At 43.7% G+C, this 26,183-nt stretch overlaps 2 protein-coding genes across 7 annotated transcripts in view; one reads left to right on the forward strand and one right to left on the reverse strand.

Annotated features, from left to right (window-relative positions):
- The first annotated feature begins 9,448 nt into the window (after window positions 1–9,448).
- Window positions 9,449–12,050, forward strand: LOC118938169 (formin-like protein 14). Its single transcript, XM_036940015.1, has 2 exons — window positions 9,449–9,965; window positions 10,228–12,050. Exon 2 carries the CDS (start codon window positions 10,303–10,305, stop codon window positions 11,323–11,325), a length of 1,023 nt encoding a protein of 340 aa, XP_036795910.1. The 5' UTR covers window positions 9,449–9,965; window positions 10,228–10,302; the 3' UTR covers window positions 11,326–12,050.
- A 518-nt stretch (window positions 12,051–12,568) lies between these two features.
- The window catches only part of LOC110485423 (lysophosphatidic acid receptor 2), a 39,443-nt gene continuing 25,828 nt past the window's right edge, over window positions 12,569–26,183 (reverse strand). For 4 of the 6 annotated variants that reach the window (XM_036940019.1, XM_036940018.1, XM_036940017.1 and 1 more), the window contains one exon: window positions 20,135–22,331. In XM_036940019.1, coding sequence (XP_036795914.1) covers window positions 21,967–22,331 — 365 coding nt within the window. In that variant the 3' untranslated portion in view covers window positions 20,135–21,966. Of the gene's footprint in view, window positions 13,556–20,134; window positions 22,332–26,183 lie in introns of those variants that run through there. The other 2 variants (XM_036940016.1, XM_036940022.1) reach the window with 2 other exon arrangements.

The following is a 26,183-nucleotide window of genomic DNA, read 5'->3' on the forward strand; positions in this document are numbered from 1 at the left end:
TTGAGGAAAGAGAGAGGCAGGAGGAGAGAGAGTGATGGGAAATATTTTTATGATGAAATCAAGATAGACCACAGCCTGTTGTTTCCAATGGTAACAGATAAGTCATAGTGGGCAGAACAAGCAAGGAGGTGGGCAGAGCCGAACACAAGCTAGGGAGATCACGTTGGCGCGTTCTAGCATGCATTTGCATATTTCCGTTAGGGAACGCCTACTCTGTGAAGTGCGCGTGTGCAATAACTAAATGTGCCTTTGCTTCTAAACAACACAATGTTTTAAGACTTTGGCAAAGGGTAAAGTCTACAAAGTTAACAGATTCTAGTTTTGGAAACTGAAAACTTTAATATCAAATGTTTCATAGATGAGAAAATTGTCCATTCCATTTTCACCCGTTGCTTCACATTTTGACATCCGGTGAAATATCTGTGTCCTTGTTCCATCTTTGGTGATAATGCAGACTGCTAGAGGAAAGAGAGAGACCTAATGTCTACCTGGCCAATCATTCCACCCTGGACTTGGAACAGCCTTTATGACCAGATTCACCTCTACAAGGCAGCAATCCCAACTTTTGCCAGGACCCTGAAGGACATCACCCTCAACCGTAGGCCCAGCACTTCACATAGGAGCAACAGAGCAATGAACACCCCCGCCTAGACCAGCGAGACACACTCCCAGACCTGCAAGACCCCCTCCTGAAGGACCTGCACTGAGAGAACCCACTCCAAGAGGACCTACACCCAGACCACAGCATCACCAGCCACACCCAAACCAGCTAAGACCCAAGCAAACCCTGGCCACACCGTATATAGACCCCGCATATCAGATCTATGCCCCTTCTTGCCCACCCCATGCCCCACACCCCTACGGCAAGGACCTCAACATGACAGCAGGACATATGTCCAGGCCATGAGCAGACCAAGTGGCCCAACCCCCACTATTACAGCCGAGCCACATCCTGCAACAGGCCCAACCCCCACTATTACACCTGCCGAAGCCTCATCCTGTGACCTAAGAGGTGTGTATATCAGATGCTCAACATGCTCTGCTCACACCTACTGTGATGGTCCGAGCCTAAACCATTCAAAAACTACACTAGACACCATGGAACATAAAGCTTTTACTATCTCATCCTGGAATATACAAGGTCGGAGGTCATCTGGCTTTGGCCTAAAGAGCAGGAACCCAGATATAAAATAAATTGGAAATACAGACCTTGTCATCCTACAAGAAACGTGTTATAAAGGTGACCCACTGGTTGCACTCTAGGTTACAGAGAGCTGGTCGTCCCATCCACCACACTACCAGGTGGGTGGTATAGAGGAGATGGACCCACTGGTTGCCCACTAGGTTACAGAGAGCTGGTCGTCCCATCCACCACACTACCAGGTGGGTGGTATAGAGGAGATGGACCCACTGGTTGCCCACTAGGTTACAGAGAGCTGGTCGTCCCATCCACCACACTACCAGGTGGGTGGTATAGAGGAGATGGACCCACTGGTTGCCCACTAGGTTACAGAGAGCTGGTCGTCCCATCCACCACACTACCAGGTGGGTGGTATAGAGGAGATGGACCCACTGGTTGCCCACTAGGTTACAGAGAGCTGGTCGTCCCATCCACCACACTACCAGGTGGGTGGTATAGAGGAGATGGACCCACTGGTTGCCCACTAGGTTACAGAGAGCTGGTCGTCCCATCCACCACACTACCAGGTGTGAAACAGGGAAGAGACTCAGGGGGTATGCTAATTTGGTATAGAGCAGACCTAACCCACTCTATTAATTTGCATATATTCCCGTTAATTCCCACAGAAAGTTTCCACCTCTGAATATTACCCCAAAATGTGCAACCTTAGGTGTCACATTTGATCCTCTATTTAATGAGCTTAGGTACTTCCATGTTTGCCAGCCTGGACTGCCTTCTTGCCTTGGTCATGACCTCTTCGAGGACATTGCACTGTCCATGAATGGACCTTGCACTGTCCATGAATCATTGGGTCAAATCAAGAGAAACATTTGACATATTTAGAATTGAACAGATGCATCAGCCAATTGAAATACCTTGTAAGTGATGGTAAAGACAAACCTCCAGAGATCAGCCCTGGCAGGGAGAAGCTAAGGGGACATACTGTACAGAACCAGTGTCTGTTGAGAGCAGTCCTCCTCTTCGTAGGAGATGGGTGCAAAAATACACCAGATAGTGGTGTATGGCGGTTGATTTAACTTCGAAGACAAATGGTCGGATATATATGTGCATCAGCCATTACTGTTGACCAGGTGGCATATCTTCAAGTCCTTATTAATGAATATCTCCATTTCAGAACTGAGAATGTTCCAGACCATCCCCTCAAGCCAAAGCACCATTATCTCTGCCATTACCCCAGCTTATCGTTAGGGTCGGCCCACTTATTCCCCCTCAAGCCAAAGCACCGTTATCTCTGCCATTACCCCAGCTTATCGTTAGGGTCGGCCCCTTTAGGTATCAACAAAAATATATAAAACAAATATTTGTTTAAATATATCATTTGGCCTTTACTACTGTAGCCCAGAGAAAATAATTGAATAACACATTGACAAATAGCAAAAAAGGACAGTCCAAAAATAAATGAAAAGAAACAAGGTTTTGAAGTGTCTGTCCTAAATCTAGGAGATACAAGAAGGCTCAGGATTTTTTTGTTGTTGTCTTTTGTTACACATATTTAACCCCTTATTTGGGTAGGCACAAAACTACCTCCATACTTACATTCATTTAGTCCCGTTACCTTCAGACGAGTCCTGTTACCTTCAGATGAGTCCTGTCACCTTCAGATGAGTCCCGTTACCTTCAGATGAGTCCCGTTCCCTTCAGATGAGTCCTGTGGCACTTATGGGAGTCATAGAGCAAAACGGAGAGAACACCATCCTCTTCGTGAGTCTCGGACGTTAGACATTTTTGTGAGAAGACCGATTTTCGGGATGTCTCATGGTCTTGACACACACCGCTCTGTCACCTTTCACCGCAGACTTGGAAATGAGACGCTGTCAGATGTGGTGGATTGAGACGCATCCAATGCAAACAAACAGATATCTCTACCTTAAACTGATGGATATTATATCTCTACCTTAAACTGATGGATATTATATCTCTACCTTAAACTGATATTATATCTCTACCTTAAACTGACAGATATTATATCTCTACCTTAAACTGACGGATATTATATCTCTACCTTAAACTGACAGATATTATTTCTCTACCTTAAACTGATATTATATCTCTACCTTAAACTGACAGATATTATATCTCTACCTTAAACTGACGGATATTATATCTCTACCTTAAACTGACAGATATTATATCTCTACCTTAAACTGACAGATATTATATCTCTACCTTAAACTGACAGATATTATATCTCTACCTTAAACTGACAGATATTATATCTCTACCTTAAACTGATATTATATCTCTACCTTAAACTGACGGATATTATATCTCTACCTTAAACTGACAGATATTATATCTCCACCTTAAACTGATATTATATCTCTACCTTAAACTGATATTATATCCCCACCTTAAACTGACAGATATTATATCTCCACCTTAAACTGACAGATATTATATCTCTACCTTAAACTGATATTATATCCCCACCTTAAACTGACAGATATTATATCTCCACCTTAAACTGACAGATATTATATCTCCACCTTAAACTGACGGATATTATATCTCTACCTTAAACTGACGGATATTATATCTCTACCTTAAACTGACAGATATTATATCTCCACCTTAAACTGACAGATATTATATCTCCACCTTAAACTGACAGATATTATATCTCTACCTTAAACTGACAGATATTATATCTCTACCTTAAACTGATATTATATCTCTACCTTAAACTGATATTATATCTCCACCTTAAACTGACAGATATTATATCTCCACCTTAAACTGATATTATATCTCTACCTTAAACTGACAGATATTATATCTCCATCTTAAACTGATATTATATCTCTACCTTAAACTGATATTATATCTCCACCTTAAACTGACAGACATTATATCTCTACCTTAAACTGATATTATATCTCTACCTTAAACTGATATTATATCTCCACCTTAAACTGACAGACATTATATCTCTACCTTAAACTGATATTATATCTCTACCTTAAACTGATATTATATCTCCACCTTAAACTGATATTATATCTCCACCTTAAACTGACAGATATTATATCTCCACCTTAAACTGATATTATATCTCTACCTTAAACTGACAGATATTATATCTCCACCTTAAACTGACAGATATTATATCTCCACCTTAAACTGACTGATATTATATCTCCACCTTAAACTGATATTATATCTCCACCTTAAACTGACAGATATTATATCTCCACCTTAAACTGACAGATATTATATCTCCACCTTAAACTGATATTATATCTCCACCTTAAACTGATATTATATCTCTACCTTAAACTGATATTATATCTCTACCTTAAACTGATATTATATCTCTACCTTAAACTGACAGATATTATATCTCTACCTTAAACTGATATTATATCTCTACCTTAAACTGATATTATATCTCTACCTTAAACTGATATTATATCTCTACCTTAAACTGATATTATATCTCTACCTTAAACTGACAGATATTATATCTCTACCTTAAACTGACAGATATTATATCTCCACCTTAAACTGATATTATATCTCCACCTTAAACTGACAGATATTATATCTCCACCTTAAACTGACAGATATTATATCTCCACCTTAAACTGATGGATATTATATCTCTACCTTAAACTGATATTATATCTCTACCTTAAACTGACAGATATTATATCTCCACCTTAAACTGACGGATATAATATCTCTACCTTAAACTGATATTATATCTCTACCTTAAACTGATATTATATCTCCACCTTAAACTGATATTATATCTCTACCTTAAACTGATATTATATCTCTACCTTAAACTGACAGATATTATAACTCCACCTTAAACTGACAGATATTATATCTCCACCTTAAACTGACAGATATTATATCTCCACCTTAAACTGACAGATATTATATCTCTACCTTAAACTGACAGATATTATATCTCCACCTTAAACTGACAGATATTATAACTCCACCTTAAACTGACAGATATTATATCTCTACCTTAAACTGACAGATATTATATCTCTACCTTAAACTGACAGATATTATATCTCTACCTTAAACTGACAGATATTATATCTCTACCTTAAACTGACAGATATTATATCTCTACCTTAAACTGACAGATATTATATCTCTACCTTAAACTGACAGATATTATATCTCTACCTTAAACTGACAGATATTATATCTCTACCTTAAACTGACAGATATTATATCTCTACCTTAAACTGACAGATATTATATCTCTACCTTAAACTGACAGATATTATATCTCTACCTTAAACTGATATTATATCTCTACCTTAAACTGATATTATATCTCCACCTTAAACTGACAGATATTATATCTCTACCTTAAACTGACAGATATTATATCTCTACCTTAAACTGACGGATATTATATCTCTACCTTAAACTGACAGATATTATATCTCTACCTTAAATTGACGGATATTATATCTCTACCTTAAACTGACAGATATTATATCTCTACCTTAAACTGACGGATATTATATCTCTACCTTAAACTGACAGATATTATATCTCCACCTTAAACTGACAGATATTATATCTCCACCTTAAACTGACGGATATAATATCTCTACCTTAAACTGACAGATATTATATCTCTACCTTAAACTGACAGATATTATATCTCTACCTTAAACTGACGGATATTATATCTCTACCTTAAACTGACAGATATTATATCTCCACCTTAAACTGACGGATATTATATCTCTACCTTAAACTGACAGATATTATATCTCTACCTTAAACTGACAGATATTATATCTCTACCTTAAACTGACGGATATTATATCTCTACCTTAAACTGACAGATATTATATCTCTACCTTAAACTGACAGATATTATATCTCTACCTTAAACTGACAGATATTATATCTCTACCTTAAACTGACAGATATTATATCTCTACCTTAAACTGACAGATATTATATCTCTACCTTAAACTGACAGATATTATATCTCTACCTTAAACTGACAGATATTATATCTCTACCTTAAACTGACAGATATTATATCTCTACCTTAAACTGACAGATATTATATCTCTACCTTAAACTGATATTATATCTCTACCTTAAACTGATATTATATCTCCACCTTAAACTGACAGATATTATATCTCTACCTTAAACTGACGGATATTATATCTCCACCTTAAACTGATATTATATCTCTACCTTAAACTGACAGATATTATATCTCTACCTTAAACTGACAGATATTATATCTCCACCTTAAACTGATATTATATCTCTACCTTAAACTGATATTATATCTCCACCTTAAACTGACAGATATTATATCTCTACCTTAAACTGACGGATATTATATCTCTACCTTAAACTGACAGATATTATATCTCTACCTTAAACTGACAGATATTATATCTCTACCTTAAACTGATATTATATCTCTACCTTAAACTGATATTATATCCCCACCTTAAACTGACAGATATTATATCTCTACCTTAAACTGATATTATATCTCTACCTTAAACTGATATTATATCTCTACCTTAAACTGACAGATATTATATCTCCACCTTAAACTGACAGATATTATATCTCTACCTTAAACTGATATTATATCTCTACCTTAAACTGACAGATATTATATCTCCACCTTAAACTGACAGATATTATATCTCTACCTTAAACTGATATTATATCTCTACCTTAAACTGATATTATATCCCCACCTTAAACTGACAGATATTATATCTCTACCTTAAACTGATATTATATCTCTACCTTAAACTGATGGATATTATATCTCTACCTTAAACTGATATTATATCTCCACCTTAAACTGACAGATATTATATCTCTACCTTAAACTGATATTATATCTCTACCTTAAACTGACAGATATTATATCTCTACCTTAAACTGATATTATATCTCCACCTTAAACTGACGGATATTATATCTCCACCTTAAACTGACAGATATTATATCTCCACCTTAAACTGACAGATATTATATCTCTACCTTAAACTGATATTATATCTCTACCTTAAACTGATATTATATCTCCACCTTAAACTGACAGATATTATATCTCTACCTTAAACTGATATTATATCTCTACCTTAAACTGACAGATATTATATCTCTACCTTAAACTGATATTATATCTCCACCTTAAACTGACGGATATTATATCTCCACCTTAAACTGACAGATATTATATCTCCACCTTAAACTGACAGATATTATATCTCTACCTTAAACTGATATTATATCTCTACCTTAAACTGATATTATATCTCCACCTTAAACTGACAGATATTATATCTCCACCTTAAACTGACGGATATTATATCTCCACCTTAAACTGACAGACATTATATCTCTACCTTAAACTGACAGATATTATATCTCCACCTTAAACTGACGGATATTATATCTCCACCTTAAACTGACAGATATTATATCTCTACCTTAAACTGATATTATATCTCTACCTTAAACTGATATTATATCCCCACCTTAAACTGACAGATATTATATCTCTACCTTAAACTGATATTATATCTCTACCTTAAACTGACAGATATTATATCTCTACCTTAAACTGATATTATATCTCCACCTTAAACTGACAGATATTATATCTCTACCTTAAACTGACAGATATTATATCTCCACCTTAAACTGACAGATATTATATCTCTACCTTAAACTGACAGATATTATATCTCTACCTTAAACTGACAGATATTATATCTCTACCTTAAACTGACAGATATTATATCTCTACCTTAAACTGATATTATATCTCCACCTTAAACTGACAGATATTATATCTCTACCTTAAACTGACAGATATTATATCTCCACCTTAAACTGACAGATATTATATCTCTACCTTAAACTGACAGATATTATATCTCTACCTTAAACTGACAGATATTATATCTCTACCTTAAACTGACAGATATTATATCTCTACCTTAAACTGATATTATATCTCCACCTTAAACTGACAGATATTATATCTCTACCTTAAACTGACAGATATTATATCTCTACCTTAAACTGACAGATATTATATCTCTACCTTAAACTGACAGATATTATATCTCTACCTTAAACTGATATTATATCTCCACCTTAAACTGACAGATATTATATCTCTACCTTAAACTGACAGATATTATATCTCTACCTTAAACTGACAGATATTATATCTCCACCTTAAACTGACAGATATTATATCTCTACCTTAAACTGACAGATATTATATCTCTACCTTAAACTGATATTATATCTCCACCTTAAACTGACAGATATTATATCTCCACCTTAAACTGACAGATATTATATCTCTACCTTAAACTGACAGATATTATATCTCCACCTTAAACTGACAGATATTATATCTCTACCTTAAACTGACAGATATTATATCTCTACCTTAAACTGATATTATATCTCCACCTTAAACTGACAGATATTATATCTCTACCTTAAACTGACAGATATTATATCTCCACCTTAAACTGACAGATATTATATCTCTACCTTAAACTGACAGATATTATATCTCCACCTTAAACTGACAGATATTATATCTCCACCTTAAACTGACAGATATTATATCTCCACCTTAAACTGACAGATATTGATTGGGATTTTAAAAAATGTATCACCGGTGCGTCAATCGACTCTAGAGGGTTAACTCCTGAGGTTCTGACCTGTTGCACCCTCTATAACCACTGTGATTATTATTGGACCCTGCTGGTCATCTATGAATGTTTGAACATCTTGAAGAACAATCTGGCCTTAATGTCCATGTACTCTTATAATCTCCACCCGGCACAGTCAGAAGAGGACTGGCCACTCCTCAGAGCCTGGTTCCTCTCTAGGAGTTTTTCCTAGTTGCATTGCTTCTGTTTGGGGTTTTGGCTGGGTTTCTGTATAAGCACTTTGACATCTGTTGATGTAAAAAGGGCTTTATAACTAAATGTGATTGAGAGAGGAGGAGGGAGAGTGATTCTATATCAGCAGGGATGGGTAAACTTTTGGGGGGGTGGACTGATTTGTTGATGTAAAAAGGGCTGTATAACTAAATGTGATTGAGAGAGGAGGAGGGAGAGTGATTCTATAGCAGCAGGGATGGGTAAACTTTTGGGGGGATGGACTGATTTGTTGATGTAAAAAGGGCTTTATAACTAAATGTGATTGAGAGAGGAGGAGGGGGAGTGATTCTATATCAGCAGGGATGGGTAAACTTTTGGGGGGGTGGACTGATTTGTTGGTGGAAAAAGGTCAGTTATTAAAATATACAGGTCCATCATCATTCCTCCATTCTTTCTATCTGGTTCAAGATGTTCAAGTGTGGCCTGAAGAGGGATGTGGTCTGAAGAGGGGTGTGGTCTGAAGAGGGATGTGGCCTGAAGGGGGTGTGGCCTGAAGAGGTTTTCTAACCCCCCCACTTTAGGAAGCACACAAAGATGAACAGTCAGCTAGAATGCAGTGTAGCCTGTTAAACCTGTCTGGTGATGACAACACTAAAGTTACTTACAGCTTCTGATCAGTAATGTAACAGGTGGGTTAGAATCTGATCCTCAATCTGATCTTAGTCCTGACTCGGGGAAGAACAGGTGGGTTAGAATCTGATCCTCAATCTGATCTTAGTCCTGACTCGGTGAAGAACAGGTGTGTTACTGTCATACAGCCTCCATTTTGACTGAGACACAGAGGAGACTTGCGAGACAGCAGAGTGACACAACACACAACTACAGTGAGTATCTGTGTGTGAGAGAGATGTTCTGAAAGTTTGTTTGTGGTGTTTGACTGTATGCTGGTTTTGTGTACCATGTCTAAGTGTATATGTCTTTCCCAATATTTGCTTGTGAATGTTTGTTTCATGTCCAAGTTCAGCTGTTTGTTTGGTGTGTGTGTGTGTGTGTGTGTCTATGTGCAAATGAGTAGTCTTGCATTATGTCTGTTTTGGGTCATTTGAACTTAGTATTAATGAACCGTTTGCTATTATGTCATTCCAGATCAGTACACAAGAACCTCAGCTCTCTTCCTCTCCTCCCTGTCTGCTACGGTGGGCTCCTCTCCCCCTATCTGCTATGGGGGGCTCCTCCTCTAAGAAGACTGTATTTGGGGGGAGAAAGAAGAAACAGGACTCAGTGTTGACCTGGAGTGAACTGAAGGGGGCACTATCCAGTAAGAAACAGAAGAGAAGCATCATTATTCCTCCTCTGGACAAACTGTCAGTGGATAACCTGAAGAGGGAGGTCCTTACTCCCAATAATACGTTTTCAGTGGCCGGGAAGAGGAAGGAGTCGCTGTCAATCAAGAGGCTGTCATTGGGTAACTCTAGGAAGGAGTCAGTGTCACCGAAGTCTCTCTCTCTGGGTAAGAGGAAGAAAGGAGAGCAGAAGATATTCTCTCTGCTTAACACCAAGAAGGAATCACCTCCTCCACCACCAGCCAAAAATAAATTCTCTCTGCTTAACACCAAGAAGGAATCACCTCCTCCTCCACCAGCCAAAAATATATTCTCTCTGCTTAACATCAAGAAGGAATCACCTCCTCCACCACCAGCCAAAAATATATTCTCTCTGCTTAACACCAAGAAGGAATCACCTCCTCCACCACCAGCCAAAAATATATTCTCTCTGCTTAACATCAAGAAGGAATCACCTCCTCCACCACCAGCCAAAAATATATTCTCTCTGGTTAACATCAAGAAGGAATCACCTCCTCCACCACCAGCCAAAAATATATTCTCTCTGCTTAACACCAAGAAGGAATCACCTCCTCCACCACCAGCCAAAAATATATTATCTCTGCTTAACATCAAGAAGGAATCACCTCCTCCACCACCAGCCAAAAATATATTCTCTCTGCTTAACACCAAGAAGGAATCACCTCCTCCTCCACCAGCCAAAAATATATTATCTCTGCTTAACATCAAGAAGGAATCACCTCCTCCACCACCAGCCAAAAATATATTATCTCTGGTTAACATCAAGAAGGAATCACCTCCTCCACCACCAGCCAAAACGATATTCTCTCTGGTTAACATCAAGAAGGAATCACCTCCCAAAGAGAGATTATCCCTGGCAAATGTTAACCCCTTACTTTAAACCTGACCTCGGCCCTGGACAGAGAGACGGATGGATGGACAGGCAAGCAGACAGGACAGACCGGTGGACAGAGAGACAGGTGGATGGATGGACAGACAGTCAGAGAGACCGGTGGACAGAGAGAGACAGGTGGACAGAGAGTGTTTAACTTCTAGTTTGTGTCTTTATTCTCGTTCCTAGCAGCATCATAAAGACAGACATGATCAAGCGATGGCCGCCGCCAGGCATAACCAAGCGATCAGGCAGACAGACACAGATTAGGAATGTGTTCATTTTTCTGGCTTTATTTAGAGATGTTTTGGTACAAAAATAAAACTAAAAAACAGTAACAGATTTTTTTAAATGAAAGAGAAAAATAACAGCTTCTCAACATGTAGTCTGTAATTTGGGGAAATTATTTTTATGGTGAAAAATGTTTTCATATGTGCTTATGAAAATAATGCATATTAACAGGCATATTTCAATATTCATAACCAGCATTTCCCTTTTATAGTTTCTCAGTTATAAACATTTTCCCTTTTCAGAGATGATTTCAGCCAGTAATGGTGAGAGTTGGGGTACGTACCAGTAATCTCTCCTTAAGGGTGCACCCGTTCACTACAGAGTCAGAGATGGACAGACAGTCAGAGAGAGGGAGAGATGGACAGACAGTAACAGAGAGACCGATGGACAGACAGTAACAGAGACAGATGGACAGACAGTAACAGAGAGACCGATGGACAGACAGTAACAGAGACAGATGGACAGACAGTAACAGAGACAGATGGACAGACAGTAACAGAGAGACAGATGGACAGACAGTAACAGATACAGATGGACAGACAGTAACAGAGACAGATGGACAGACAGTAACAGAGAGACCGATAGTAACAGAGAGACAGATGGACAGACAGTAACAGAGACCGATGGACAGACAGTAACAGAGAGACAGATGGACAGACAGTAACAGAGACCGATGGACAGACAGTAACAGAGAGACAGATGGACAGACAGTAACAGAGAGACCGATGGACAGACAGTAACAGAGAGACCGATGGACAGACAGTAACAGAGAGACAGATAGTAACAGAGAGACAGATGGACAGACAGTAACAGAGACCGATGGACAGACAGTAACAGAGAGACAGATGGACAGACAGTAACAGAGACCGATGGACAGACAGTAACAGAGAGACAGATGGACAGACAGTAACAGAGACCGATGGACAGACAGTAACAGAGAGACAGATGGACGGACAGTCAGAAGTGTTGTAGGTTCTTTAATAGAAGCGGTTTCCATCATTTCTGACCATGAAACTGATTGTGAGGTCACAGAAACAACCAGAACACATCAGTCTACAATACAGACTGGCCTATAGTCTATTCCTTCATTCTCCAGACAGCTAGACAGATAAGAGGGACGGCTGGCAGATGGCTGGAAGGCCAAGACAACGATGCAACATGTAGGCAGTATTGGGCAACAGATGGCAGTTCTGAGAAGATACACCCCTGATGTATAAATGCCTGTTTGATCATGTGTGAAATGTGCTTGCAGCTGAGGCATTCAGTGCGGTGAATAAACTTGGTTTGAGTTTTTACCAGTCGTCCGTTTGAGTTTTTACTCTGTTCAGAACCTAACAATACATTTAATAACAGTAAAATGTCTTTACAAATACCCCCCCCCCCCCCCCCCCCTTCTTAAAACTCACCTAACATGTTATGCAGTACACACACACACACACACACCTCTCCCCTCACTGTATACACTCAGCGCAGACTATTATCGTAAGATCAACAACAACAAAAATGCATAAATAAAATGTCAAATGAAAAATAAAGTCAGAAATATACAGTTGTGATTGTAATGATGACTTTTCTACTGAGCCGACTGGCTCAGGTAGACCACGTGTCAACACATATCTGAGGAGTGTATATGGGACAATGTCAATAAAGTTGTTTCAAACAGAAATGTCAGTGCCTGTAGGTAACTGTAGTCATGTTTTCTGTAACATACAGTATCATACAAACAACATTTTACATCAATACAACTAAACTATCACATCTATACAATGAAAACATTTAGCATGATTCAGAAACTCCCCCCAAATAATCACACACTATGTGTGTGTGTGCGTGCGCCCGCATGCTCGTGTCAGCTCTCTGTGGACGTCATCATGTCCTCTGTTCCCTTCAGGATGAGAGGAGCTCCCCTGGTCTTCTCCACCAGCTCCGCATCACCATTCTCATACGGCTGGAGAGGCAGGATGAAGGGGACGAGGAGAGAGGATGGAGAGGGAGGATGAAGGGGACGAGGAGAGAGGATGGAGAGGGAGGATGAAGGGGACGAGGAGAGAGGATGGAGAGGGAGGATGAAGGGGACGAGGAGAGAGGGATGGAGAGGCAGGGTGAAGGGAACGAGGAGAGAGGGATGGAGAGGGAGGATGAAGGGGACGAGGAGAGAGGGATGGAGAGGGAGGATGAAGGGGACGAGGAGAGAGGGATGGAGAGGGAGGATGAAGGGGACGAGGAGAGAGGGATGGAGAGGGAGGATGAAGGGGACGAGGAGAGAGGGATGGAGAGGCAGGGTCAAGGGGACGAGGAGAGAGGGATGGAGAGGCAGGGTGAAGGGGACGAGGAGAGAGGGATGGAGAGGGAGGATGAAGGGGACGAGGAGAGAGGGATGGAGAGGGAGGATGAAGGGGACGAGGAGAGAGGGATGGAGAGGCAGGGTGAAGGGGACGAGGAGAGAGGGATGGAGAGGGAGGATGAAGGGGACGAGGAGAGAGGCAGGGTGAAGGGGACGAGGAGAGAGGATGAAAGGAGAAAGAGAGGGATGGAGAGGCAGGGTGAAAGGGACGAGGAGAGAGGGGAGAAAGAGGGATGGAGAGGCAAGGTGAAGGGGATGAGGAGAGAGGGGAGAAAGAGGGATGGAGATGCAGGGTGAAGGGGACGAGGAGAGAGGGGAGAAAGAGAGGGATGGAGAGGCAGGGTGAAGGGGATGAGGAGAGATGGGAGAAAGAGAGGGATGGAGAGGCAGGGTGAAGGGGATGAGGAGAGAGGGGAGAAAGAGGGATGGAGATGCAGGGTGAAAGGGGATTAGGTGGAGGACGAGGAGAGAAAGAGGCAGGGTGAAGGGGATTAGGTGGAGGACGAGGAGAGAAAGAGAGGCAGGGTGAAGGGGATTAGGTGGAGGACGAGGAGAGAGATGGAGAAGCAGGGTGAAGGGGATTAGGTGGAGGACGAGGAGAGAAAGAGAGGCAGGGTGAAGGGGATTAGGTGGAGGACGAGGAGAGAAAGAGAGGCAGGGTGAAGGGGATTAGGTGGAGGACGAGGAGAGAAAGAGAGGCAGGGTGAAGGGGATTAGGTGGAGGACGAGGAGAGAAAGAGAGGCAGGGTGAAGGGGATTAGGTGGAGGACGAGGAGAGAAAGAGAGGCAGGGTGAAGGGGATTAGGTGGAGGACGAGGAGAGAAAGAGAGGCAGGGTGAAGGGGATTAGGTGGAGGACGAGGAGAGAAAGAGAGGCAGGGTGAAGGGGATTAGGTGGAGGACGAGGAGAGAAAGAGAGATGGAGAGGCAGGGTGAAGGCGATTAGGTGGAGGACGAGGAGAGAAAGAGAGGCAGGGTGAAGGGGATTAGGTGGAGGAGAGAAAGAGAGATGGAGAGGCAGGGTGAAGGCGATTAGGTGGAGGACGAGGAGAGAAAGAGAGGCAGGGTGAAGGGGATTAGGTGGAGGACGAGGAGAGAAAGAGAGATGGAGAGGCAGGGTGAAGGGGTTAGGAGAGAGGGGAGAAAGAGGGATGGAGATGCAGGGTGAAGGGGACGAGGAGAGAAAGAGAGGCAGGGTGAAGGGGATTATGTGGAGGACGAGGAGAGAAAGAGAGATGGAGAGGCAGGGTGAAGGGGATGAGGAGAGAGGGGAGAAAGGAGAAAGAGAGAGTTAGTAAGGTCCAGCCATCGGAGAGAGATAGAGATGAAGAAACAGAGAAATACAGTGTGGTGTCTTTCACAGAGGTGTTCAGTAGCTTCATCTCTGCTCCTCTCCATGACAAGCACAGCAATAAGCTGGATCACAGCACATACAGATATCCTCCCTGCTCCTCTCCATGACAAGCACAGCAATAAGCTGGATCACAGCACATACAGATATCCTCCCTGCTCCTCTCCATGACAAGCACAGCAATAAGCTGGATCACAGCACGTACAGATATCCTCCCTGCTCCTCTCCATGACAAGCACAGCAATAAGCTGGATCACAGCGCGTACAGATATCCTCCCTGCTCCTCTCCATGACAAGCACAGCAATAAGCTGGATCACAGCGCGTACAGATATCCTCCCTGCTCCTCTCCATGACAAGCACAGCAATAAGCTGGATCACAGCGCGTACAGATATCCTCCCTGCTCCTCTCCATGACAAGCACAGCAATAAGCTGGATCACAGCGCGTACAGATATCCTCCCTGCTCCTCTCCATGACAAGCACAGCAATAAGCTGGATCACAGCGCGTACAGATATCCTCCCTGCTCCTCTCCATGACAAGCACAGCAATAAGCTGGATCACAGCGCGTACAGATATCCTCCCTGCTCCTCTCCATGACAAGCACAGCAATAAGCTGGATCACAGCGCGTACAGATATCCTCCCTGCTCCTCTCCATGACAAGCACAGCAATAAGCTGGATCACAGCACGTACAGATATCCTCCCTGCTCCTCTCCATGACAAGCACAGCAATAAGCTGGATCACAGCGCGTACAGATATCCTCCCTGCTCCTCTCCATGACAAGCACAGCAATAAACTGGATCACAGCACATACAGATATCCTCCCTGCTCCTCTCCATGACAAGCACAGCAATAAGCTGGATCACAGCACATACAGATATCCTCCCTGCTCCTCTCCATGACAAGCACAGCAATAAGCTGGATCACAGCGCGTACAGATATCCTCCCTGCTCCTCTCCATGACAAGCACAGCAATAAGCTGGATCACAGCACATACAGATATCCTCCCTGCTCCTCTCCATGACAAGCACAGCAATAAGCTGGATCACAGCGCGTACAGATATCCTCCCTGCTCCTCTCCATGACAAGCACAGCAATAAGCTGGATCACAGCGCGTACAGATATCCTCCCTGCTCCTCTCCATGACAAGCACAGCAATAAGATGGATCACAGCGCGTACAGATATCCTCCCTGCTCCTCTCCATGACAAGCACAGCAATAAGCTGGATCACAGCGCGTACAGATATCCTCCCTGCTCCTCTCCATGACAAGCACAGCAATAAGCTGGATCACAGCGCGTACAGATATCCTCCCTGCTCCTCTCCATGACAAGCACAGCAATAAGCTGGATCACAGCACATACAGATATCCTCCCTGCTCCTCTCCATGACAAGCACAGCAATAAGCTGGATCACAGCGCGTACAGATATCCTCCCTGCTCCTCTCCATGACAAGCACAGCAATAAGATGGATCACAGCGCGTACAGATATCCTCCCTGCTCCTCTCCATGACAAGCACAGCAATAAGCTGGATCACAGCGCGTACAGATATCCTCCCTGCTCCTCTCCATGACAAGCACAGCAATAAGCTGGATCACAGCACATACAGATATCCTCCCTGCTCCTCTCCATGACAAGCACAGCAATAAGCTGGATCACAGCGCGTACAGATATCCTCCCTGCTCCTCTCCATGACAAGCACAGCAATAAGCTGGATCACAGCGCGTACAGATAGGAAACACAATAAGGACACAATACAACCAAGCTATAACCTAAATGAAACCCAACTATAACCCACAACCTATTTATTGAGCCATTTCTGTGGGTGGTAGGTAGCCAAGCGGTTAAGCGTGTTGGGACAGTAACCGAGACGACTAGGGGAAGAATCTGTCAACGTGCCCTTGAGCAAGGCACTTTAACCCTGGTGCTCCTGTAAGTGGCTGTGGATAAGAGCGTCTGCTAAATGACTAATATGTTTAGCTTCTAGTTTGTGTCCTAATTCTCGTTCCTGGCAGCATCATAAGAGACAGACATGATCAAGCGATGGCCGCACCCCGATGCCGCCAGGCATAACCAAGCGATGGCCGCACCCCGATGCCGCCAGGCATAACCAAGCGATCAGGCAGACAGGCATGATCAAGCGATGGCCGCACCACGATGCCGCCAGGCATAACCAAGCGATCAGGCAGACAGGCACAGATTAGGAATATTTTCATTTTTCAGGTTTTATTTTCAGAGATTTTTTGGTACAAAAATAAAACTAAAAAACAGTAACAGATGTTTAAATGAGAAAAAACAGTTTCTCTGTTAAATGGAGTATTGTTTTATTTTACAATCTGGGAAAATGTGTTTCCATACGTGCTTATGGAAATAATGCATATTAACAGGCATATTTATATATTTAAATATTCATAACCAGCATTTCCCTTTTATAGTTTCTCAGGTATAAACATTTTCCCTGTTCAGAGATGATTTCAGCCAGTAATGGTGAGAGTTGGGGTACGTCCCAATGATCTCTCCTTTCTCCTGAAGGGTGCACTCGTTCATGACATTCCACACATCTGACAGCATTGGATTGGTGGAGGGCTGGAGGGAGTTCCCACCATACATCTGACAGCATTGGATTGGTGGAGGGCTGGAGGGAGTTCCCACCATACATCTGACAGCATTGGATTGGTGGAGGGAGTTCCCACCATACATCTGACAGCATTGGGTTGGTGGAGGGCTGGAGGGAGTTCCCACCATACATCTGACAGCATTGGATTGGTGGAGGGCCGGAGGGAGTTCCCACCATACATCTGACAGCATTGGGTTGGTGGAGGGCTGGAGGGAGTTCCCACCATACATCTGACAGCATTGGATTGGTGGAGGGCTGGAGGGAGTTCCCACCATACATCTGACAGCATTGGATTGGTGGAGGGCCGGAGGGAGTTCCCACCATACATCTGACAGCATTGGGTTGGTGGAGGGCTGGAGGGAGTTCCCACCATACATCTGACAGCATTGGATTGGTGGAGGGCCGGAGGGAGTTCCCACCATACATCTGACAGCATTGGATTGGTGGAGGGCTGGAGGGAGTTCCCACCATACATCTGACAACATTGGGTTGGTGGAGGGCTGGAGGGAGTTCCCACCATACATCTGACAGCATTGGATTGGTGGAGGGAGTTCCCACCACACATCTGACAGCATTGGATTGGTGGAGGGCTGGAGGGAGTTCCCACCATACATCTGACAACATTGGATTGGTGGAGGGCTGGAGGGAGTTCCCACCATACATCTGACAGCATTGGATTGGTGGAGGGAGTTCCCACCATACATCTGACAGCATTGGGTTGGTGGAGGGCTGGAGGGAGTTCCCACCATACATCTGACAGCATTGGATTGGTGGAGGGAGTTCCCACCATACATCTGACAGCATTGGATTGGTGGAGGGCCGGAGGGAGTTCCCACCATACATCTGACAACATTGGATTGGTGGAGGGCTGGAGGGAGTTCCCACCATACATCTGACAGCATTGGATTGGTGGAGGGCTGGAGGGAGTTCCCACCATACATCTGACAGCATTGGATTGGTGGAGGGCTGGAGGGAGTTCCCACCATACATCTGACAGCATTGGATTGGTGGAGGGCTGGAGGGAGTTCCCACCATACATCTGACAGCATTGGATTGGTGGAGGGCTGGAGGGAGTTCCCACCATACATCTGACAGCATTGGATTGGTGGAGGGCTGGAGGGAGTTCCCACCATACATCTGACAACATTGGATTGGTGGAGGGCTGGAGGGAGTTCCCACCATACATCTGACAGCATTGGATTGGTGGAGGGCTGGAGGGAGTTCCCACCATACATCTGACAGCATTGGGTTGGTGGAGGGCTGGAGGGAGTTCCCACCATACATCTGACAGCATTGGATTGGTGGAGGGAGTTCCCACCATACATCTGACAGCATTGGATTGGTGGAGGGCCGGAGGGAGTTCCCACCATACATCTGACAACATTGGATTGGTGGAGGGCTGGAGGGAGTTCCCACCATACATCTGACAGCATTGGATTGGTGGAGGGCTGGAGGGAGTTCCCACCATACATCTGACAGCATTGGATTGGTGGAGGGCTGGAGGGAGTTCCCACCATACATCTGACAGCATTGGATTGGTGGAGGGCTGGAGGGAGTTCCCACCATACATCTGACAGCATTGGATTGGTGGAGGGCTGGAGGGAGTTCCCACCATACATCTGACAGCATTGGATTGGTGGAGGGCTGGAGGGAGTTCCCACCATACATCTGACAACATTGGATTGGTGGAGGGCTGGAGGGAGTTCCCACCATACATCTGACAGCATTGGATTGGTGGAGGGCTGGAGGGAGTTCCCACCATACATCTGACAGCATTGGGTTGGTGGAGGGCTGGAGGGAGTTCCCACCATACATCTGATAGCATTGGATTGGTGGAGGGCTGGAGGGAGTTCCCACCATACATCTGACAGCATTGGATTGGTGGAGGGCTGGAGGGAGTTCCCACCATACATCTGACAACATTGGATTGGTGGAGGGCTGGAGGGAGTTCCCACCATACATCTGACAGCATTGGATTGGTGTAGGGCTGGAGGGAGTTCCCACCATTATTTCTTAAACCAGTAATTTCCTTTCAAATCAGTGAAGGGAAGTGAACGAGTGCACACTTTGGGAGGAAGAAGAGACAATTGGGACGTGGCCCCAGAAGTGTAGAAGAGGACGACTTGATTTCACTTGACCACTGGGGGGCGCTAATGTATATCACACTTTACTGTGTGTGTGTGTGTGTGTGTGTGTGTGTGTGTGTGTGTGTGTGTGTGTAAAACAAAATGACAGTCCGTGTCATGGGTGGGGTAGGGTAAGTACGAGGGGAACATATTTCACTGTCACACCAGAGTTAGTGCAGAATAGCGTGCAACACTGAAATGTTTCCCCCCCTGCCTGTAATTGTGTTCGTTCTCCATTAGTGACATCACTGACAGGATGTGTAGACGTTTAACTGGTGTTTGTGTGGGGTACTGTAAACACACACACACTCCTGTGTCTCCACACAGAGAGCAACGACACAGTGATGAGTCAGCCGTGTGTTTGTTTGTGTGTGTGTGTGTGGTGTGTGTGTGGTGTGTGTGTGGGTGGTGTGTGTGTGTGTGTGTGTGTGTGTGTGTGTGTGTGTGTGTGTGTGTGTGTGTGTGTGTGTGTACATGCCATAGCTACAGGTCACAGGAAACATGACAACTAGTCAGACCCGTTTGAACCACTAACATCTGGTTCACATCCCACCAGGCTGTCCAGGGGTGGCAGACAGCCTTCCTACAACGTTCCAACAACGTTCTAGAGACATTGTCACTATATAGAAAGTCTGTATGGAAAACAGTTGCATTATCAGAGTCCAGTATGGACCCAGCTGAAGACCAAAACATTCACCGCGGGGGGCTGGTCTTACTCAACCGGACTCATTCAAGTCTTGGCGTTGTAGAACGTCTCTCTCTCTCTAGACACACAGATTGAGACATCTGCGTTAGAAGCTGCACGGCACCATGTTAACAGAGTAGAGAAATCAGCCCCATCACTCTCAATCCACTCACAACGTTATGTTTGATCAGGTCTCTTTTTACAAACAGCACCATGTTAACAGAGTAGAGAAATCAGCCCCATCACTCTCAATCCACTCACAACGTTATGTTTGATCAGGTCTCTTTTTACAAACAGCACGTAGGCTCCGGTTTCTAATAACACGCAGTCACTTCTCCAGACAGTACAGCTACCGTTAGTTTCCAAACAATAATATCTGCATGATTGACTATTCATATGGTTCTATATTGATTAGAACAGAGACTGACAGGGCTGCTATGTTACAGCGCCACATACAGTATTATAACAACGATGCTACAAACACTCATATAGGCCATATTCTCTGTCTGCTTGTAAAGGGAGAGGAAGATACCTTGTCAGTTGTACAACCGAATGCCTCCTACTGAAATGTGTCTTCCGCATTTAACCCAACCCTCTCTGAATCGGGAGGTGGTGGTCGTCGAGGCCTGGTTGTTGTAGGGCTATTTTGTGACATTGTTGTGGTACATGTTCCACTGTAATTCTGTTGTTGTAAGTGTTGTCATGGTATTTTGTTACGTTGTTGTTATTGTAGGTGTTGTCGTGATATTGTGTTACGTTGTCGTTGTTGTAGGTGTTGTCGTGGTATTGTGTTACATTGACGTAGGTGTTGCCATGTTATTTTGTTACGTTGTTGTTATTGTAGGTGTTGTCGTGGTAGTGTGTTACATTGACGTAGGTGTTGCCATGGTATTTTGTTACTTGGTAGTAGTCACTTAAGTGGTCTTTTGTCCAGTGTAGTTATTTAAAAAAATGTTTTGTTAAGTTGTAGTGGTTACAGTGGTTGATGTTGTTAAGGTGTGTCAGTGCATGGTGGTTGCTATGGTATAGTTTGGAGGCCATAACGTTGTTGTTACGGTGTAGTTTATGTCATTGTGACAGTGTAGCTACATTGTTGTCACAAGACTGTTAGCTAGTTGTCTGGGCATGGTAATGAAAGTTGCTATAGCACCCTGTCAGTGTTGACATTGTTACGGTGTAACTGCTTGTTACGTCGTCATCGTACGTCTGTCACCTATATGTGTCTACTGTCCTCGTCTAATCGTCTGTGTCCGAGTGGTCGCCGCGGGGACTTATATGATTGTTGTCGTCGTTGTGGTTGTCGTGGTGATTGTTGCCGTTGCTCTCGGAGAGTACCTCTTGCTCCAGGGTGTTGCAGCGCATGCCGGACAGCGTGTCTTTGCGGCCGGCGTCGCCGCGGCGACACAGGCAGCAGAGGATCCGCTTGAAGGTCTGTAACATGTCCGTGTCTCTGAAGCTGTAGATGATGGGGTTGACCAGGGAGTTACACTCAGCCAGGACCAGGCAGTACTTCTCATAACGCAGCACCTGGCAAGATTCACAGCCCAGACCATCCAACATCAACAACACCAGGCCCGGGGTCCAGCAGATCACAAAACAACCTGGAGGAGGGGGAGGGGGGGGGGAGGAGGGGGAGGAGAGGGGGAGGAGAGGAGAGGGGGGGGAGAGGAGAGGGGGGGGGAGAGGAGAGAAGAGGAGGAGGGGGAGGAGAGGAGGAGAGGGAGGAGAGGAGGAGGAGGGGGATAGGGAGAGACAATTGTAAAATGTGAGCTGGTCAGTGAATACTGTACACACACAGAGTCAGTATCCACTGTCGGTGTGTGGCTTGGGGTTGGTCGGACAGATCTGATTTCATTATGATAATATTCAATTATACAATTTCACCCTTCAGGAATTCATACTGTACACAGACACAGAGACATACAGACACAGAGACACACAGACACACACACAGACACACACACTGTGACAGAGAGAAGGGGAGGTTGAAATGGAGGAGTGTATTTGCGTGGTGGTGGTTTAACTATGCTGTTCCCTGTCAGGACGTGCACAGACATTCCTCACTCACATTTTTTGTTTTACTATCCTTGTGGCGACCAAACAATTGATTCCCATTCAAAATCCTATTTTCCCTAACATCTAACCCTAAACCTAACCCCTAACATCTAACCCTAAACCTAACCCCTAACATCTAACCCTAAACCTAACCCCTAACATCTAACCCTAAACCTAACCCCTAACATCTAACCCTAAACCTAACATCTAACCCTAAACCTAACCCCTAACATCTAACCCTAAACCTAACCCCTAACCCTAAACCTAACCCCTAACATCTAACCCTAAACCTAACCCCTAACATCTAACCCTAAACCTAACCCCTAACATCTAACCCTAAACCTAACCCCTAACATCTAACCCTAAACCTAACCCCTAACATCTAACCCTAAACCCTAACATCTAACCCTAACCCTAACCTCTAACATCTAACCCTAAACCTAACCCCTAACCCTAAACCTAACCCCTAACATCTAACCCTAAACCTAAACCCTAACATCTAACCCTAACCCTAACCTCTAACATCTAACCCTAAACCTAACCCCTAACCCTAAACCTAACCCCTAACATCTAACCCTAAACCTAACCCCTAACATCTAACCCTAAACCTAACCCCTAACATCTAACCCTAAACCTAACATCTAACCCTAAACCTAACCCCTAACATCTAACCCTAAACCTAACCCCTAACATCTAACCCCTTAACATCTAACCCTAAACCTAACCCCTAACATCTAACCCTAAACCTAACCCCTAACATCTAACCCTAACCCCTAACATCTAACCCCTAACATCTAACCCTAAACCTAACATCTAACCCTAAACCTAACCCCTAACATCTAACCCTAAACCTAACCCCTAACATCTAACCCTAACCCCTAACATCTAACCCCTAACATCTAACCCTAAACCTAACATCTAACCCTAAACCTAACCCCTAACATCTAACCCTAACCCCTAACATCTAACCCTAAACCTAACCCCTAACATCTAACCCTAAACCTACCCCTAACATCTAACCCTAACCCCTAACATCTAACCCTAAACCTAACCCTAACCCCTAACATCTAACCCTAAACCTACCCCCTAACATCTAACCCTAAACCTACCCCCTAACATCTAACCCTAAACCTACCCCTAACATCTAACCCTAAACCTACCCCTAACATCTAACCCTAACCCCTAACATCTAACCCTAAACCTAACCCCTAACATCTAACCCTAAACCTAACCCCTAACATCTAACCCTAAACCTAACCCCTAACATCTAACCCTAAACCTAACCCCTAACATCTAACCCTAAACCTAACCCCTAACATCTAACCCTAAACCTAACCCCTAACATCTAACCCTAAACCTAACCCCTAACATCTAACCCTAAACCTAACATCTAACCCTAAACCTAACCCCTAACATCTAACCCTAAACCTAACCCCTAACATCTAACCCTAAACCTAACCCCTAACATCTAACCCCTTAACATCTAACCCTAAACCTAACCCCTAACATCTAAACCTAACATCTAACCCTAAACCTAACCCCTAACCCTAAACATCTAACCCCTAACATCTAACCCTAAACCTAACATCTAACCCTAAACCTAACCCCTAACATCTAACCCTAAACCTAACCCCTAACATCTAACATCTAACCCTAACCCCTAACATCTAACCCTAAACCTAACCCCTAACCCTAACCCCTAACATCTAACCCTAAACCTACCCCCTAACATCTAACCCTAAACCTACCCGTTAACATCTAACCCTAAACCTACCCCTAACATCTAACCCTAACCCCTAACATCTAACCCTAACCCCTAACATCTAACCCTAACCCCTAACATCTAACCCTAAACCTAACCCCTAACATCTAACCCTAAACCTACCCCTAACATCTAACCCTAACCCCTAACATCTAACCATAAACCTAACCCCTAACATCTAACCCTAAACCTAACCCCTAACATCTAACCCTAAACCTACCCCCTAACATCTAACCCTAAACCTACCCCCTAACATCTAACCCTAAACCTACCCCCTAACATCTAACCCTAAACCTACCCCTAACATCTAACCCTAAACCTACCCCTAACATCTAACCCTAACCCCTAACATCTAACCCTAAACCTACCCCTAACATCTAACCCTAACCCCTAACATCTAACCCTAAACATCTAACCCCTAACATCTAACCCTAAACCTAACCCCTAACATCTAACCCCAAACCTAACCCCTAACATCTAACCCTAAACCTAACCCCTAACATCTAACCCTAAACCTAACCCCTAACATCTAACCCTAAACCTAACCCCTAATGAGCCTCTTTCCTTGTGAGGACCGGCGAAATGTCCCCAATTGTCTGAATGTTCTTTGTTTTACCATCCTGGGAGGACTTCTAGTATCCAGTAAAACCCCAAACACACACAGCCTCTCTCACTCACACTTACCATGCCAGAAAGAGTACACACACAGCCTCTCTCACTCACACTTACCATGGCAGAGAGTACACACACAGCCTCTCTCACTCACACTCACCATGCCAGAAAGAGTACACACACAGCCTCTCTCACTCACACTTACCATGCCAGAAAAAGTACACACACAGCCTCTCTCACTCACCATGCCAGAAAGAGTACACACACAGCCTCTCTCACTCACCATGCCAGAAAGAGTACACACACAGCCTCTCTCACTCACACTTGCTATGCCAGAAAGAGTACACACACACAGCCTCTCTCACTCACCATGCCAGAAAGAGTACACACACAGCCTCTCTCACTCACCATGCCAGAAAGAGTACACACACAGCCTCTCTCACTCACCATGCCAGAAAGAGTACACACACAGCCTCTCTCACTCACACTTGCTATGCCAGAAAGAGTACACACACACAGCCTCTCTCACTCACACTTGCTATGCCAGAAAGAGTACACACACACAGCCTCTCTCACTCACCATGCCAGAAAGAGTACACACACAGCCTCTCTCACTCACCATGCCAGAAAGAGTACACACACAGCCTCTCTCACTCACCATGCCAGAAAGAGTACACACACAGCCTCTCACTCACCATGCCAGAAAGAGTACACACACAGCCTCTCTCACTCACACTTGCTATGCCAGAAAGAGTACACACACAGCCTCTCTCACTCACCATGCCAGAAAGAGTACACACACAGCCTCTCTCACTCACCATGCCAGAAAGAGTACACACACAGCCTCTCTCACTCACACTTGCTATGCCAGAAAGAGTACACACACAGCCTCTCTCACTCACACTTGCTATGCCAGAAAGAGTACACACACACAGCCTCTCTCACTCACCATGCCAGAAAGAGTACACACACAGCCTCTCTCACTCACACTTACTATGCCAGAAAGAGTACACACACAGCCTCT

The sequence above is a fragment of the Oncorhynchus mykiss genome, chromosome 13 (assembly GCF_013265735.2).
Source record: "Oncorhynchus mykiss isolate Arlee chromosome 13, USDA_OmykA_1.1, whole genome shotgun sequence".
Taxonomy (NCBI): Eukaryota; Metazoa; Chordata; class Actinopteri; order Salmoniformes; family Salmonidae; genus Oncorhynchus; species Oncorhynchus mykiss.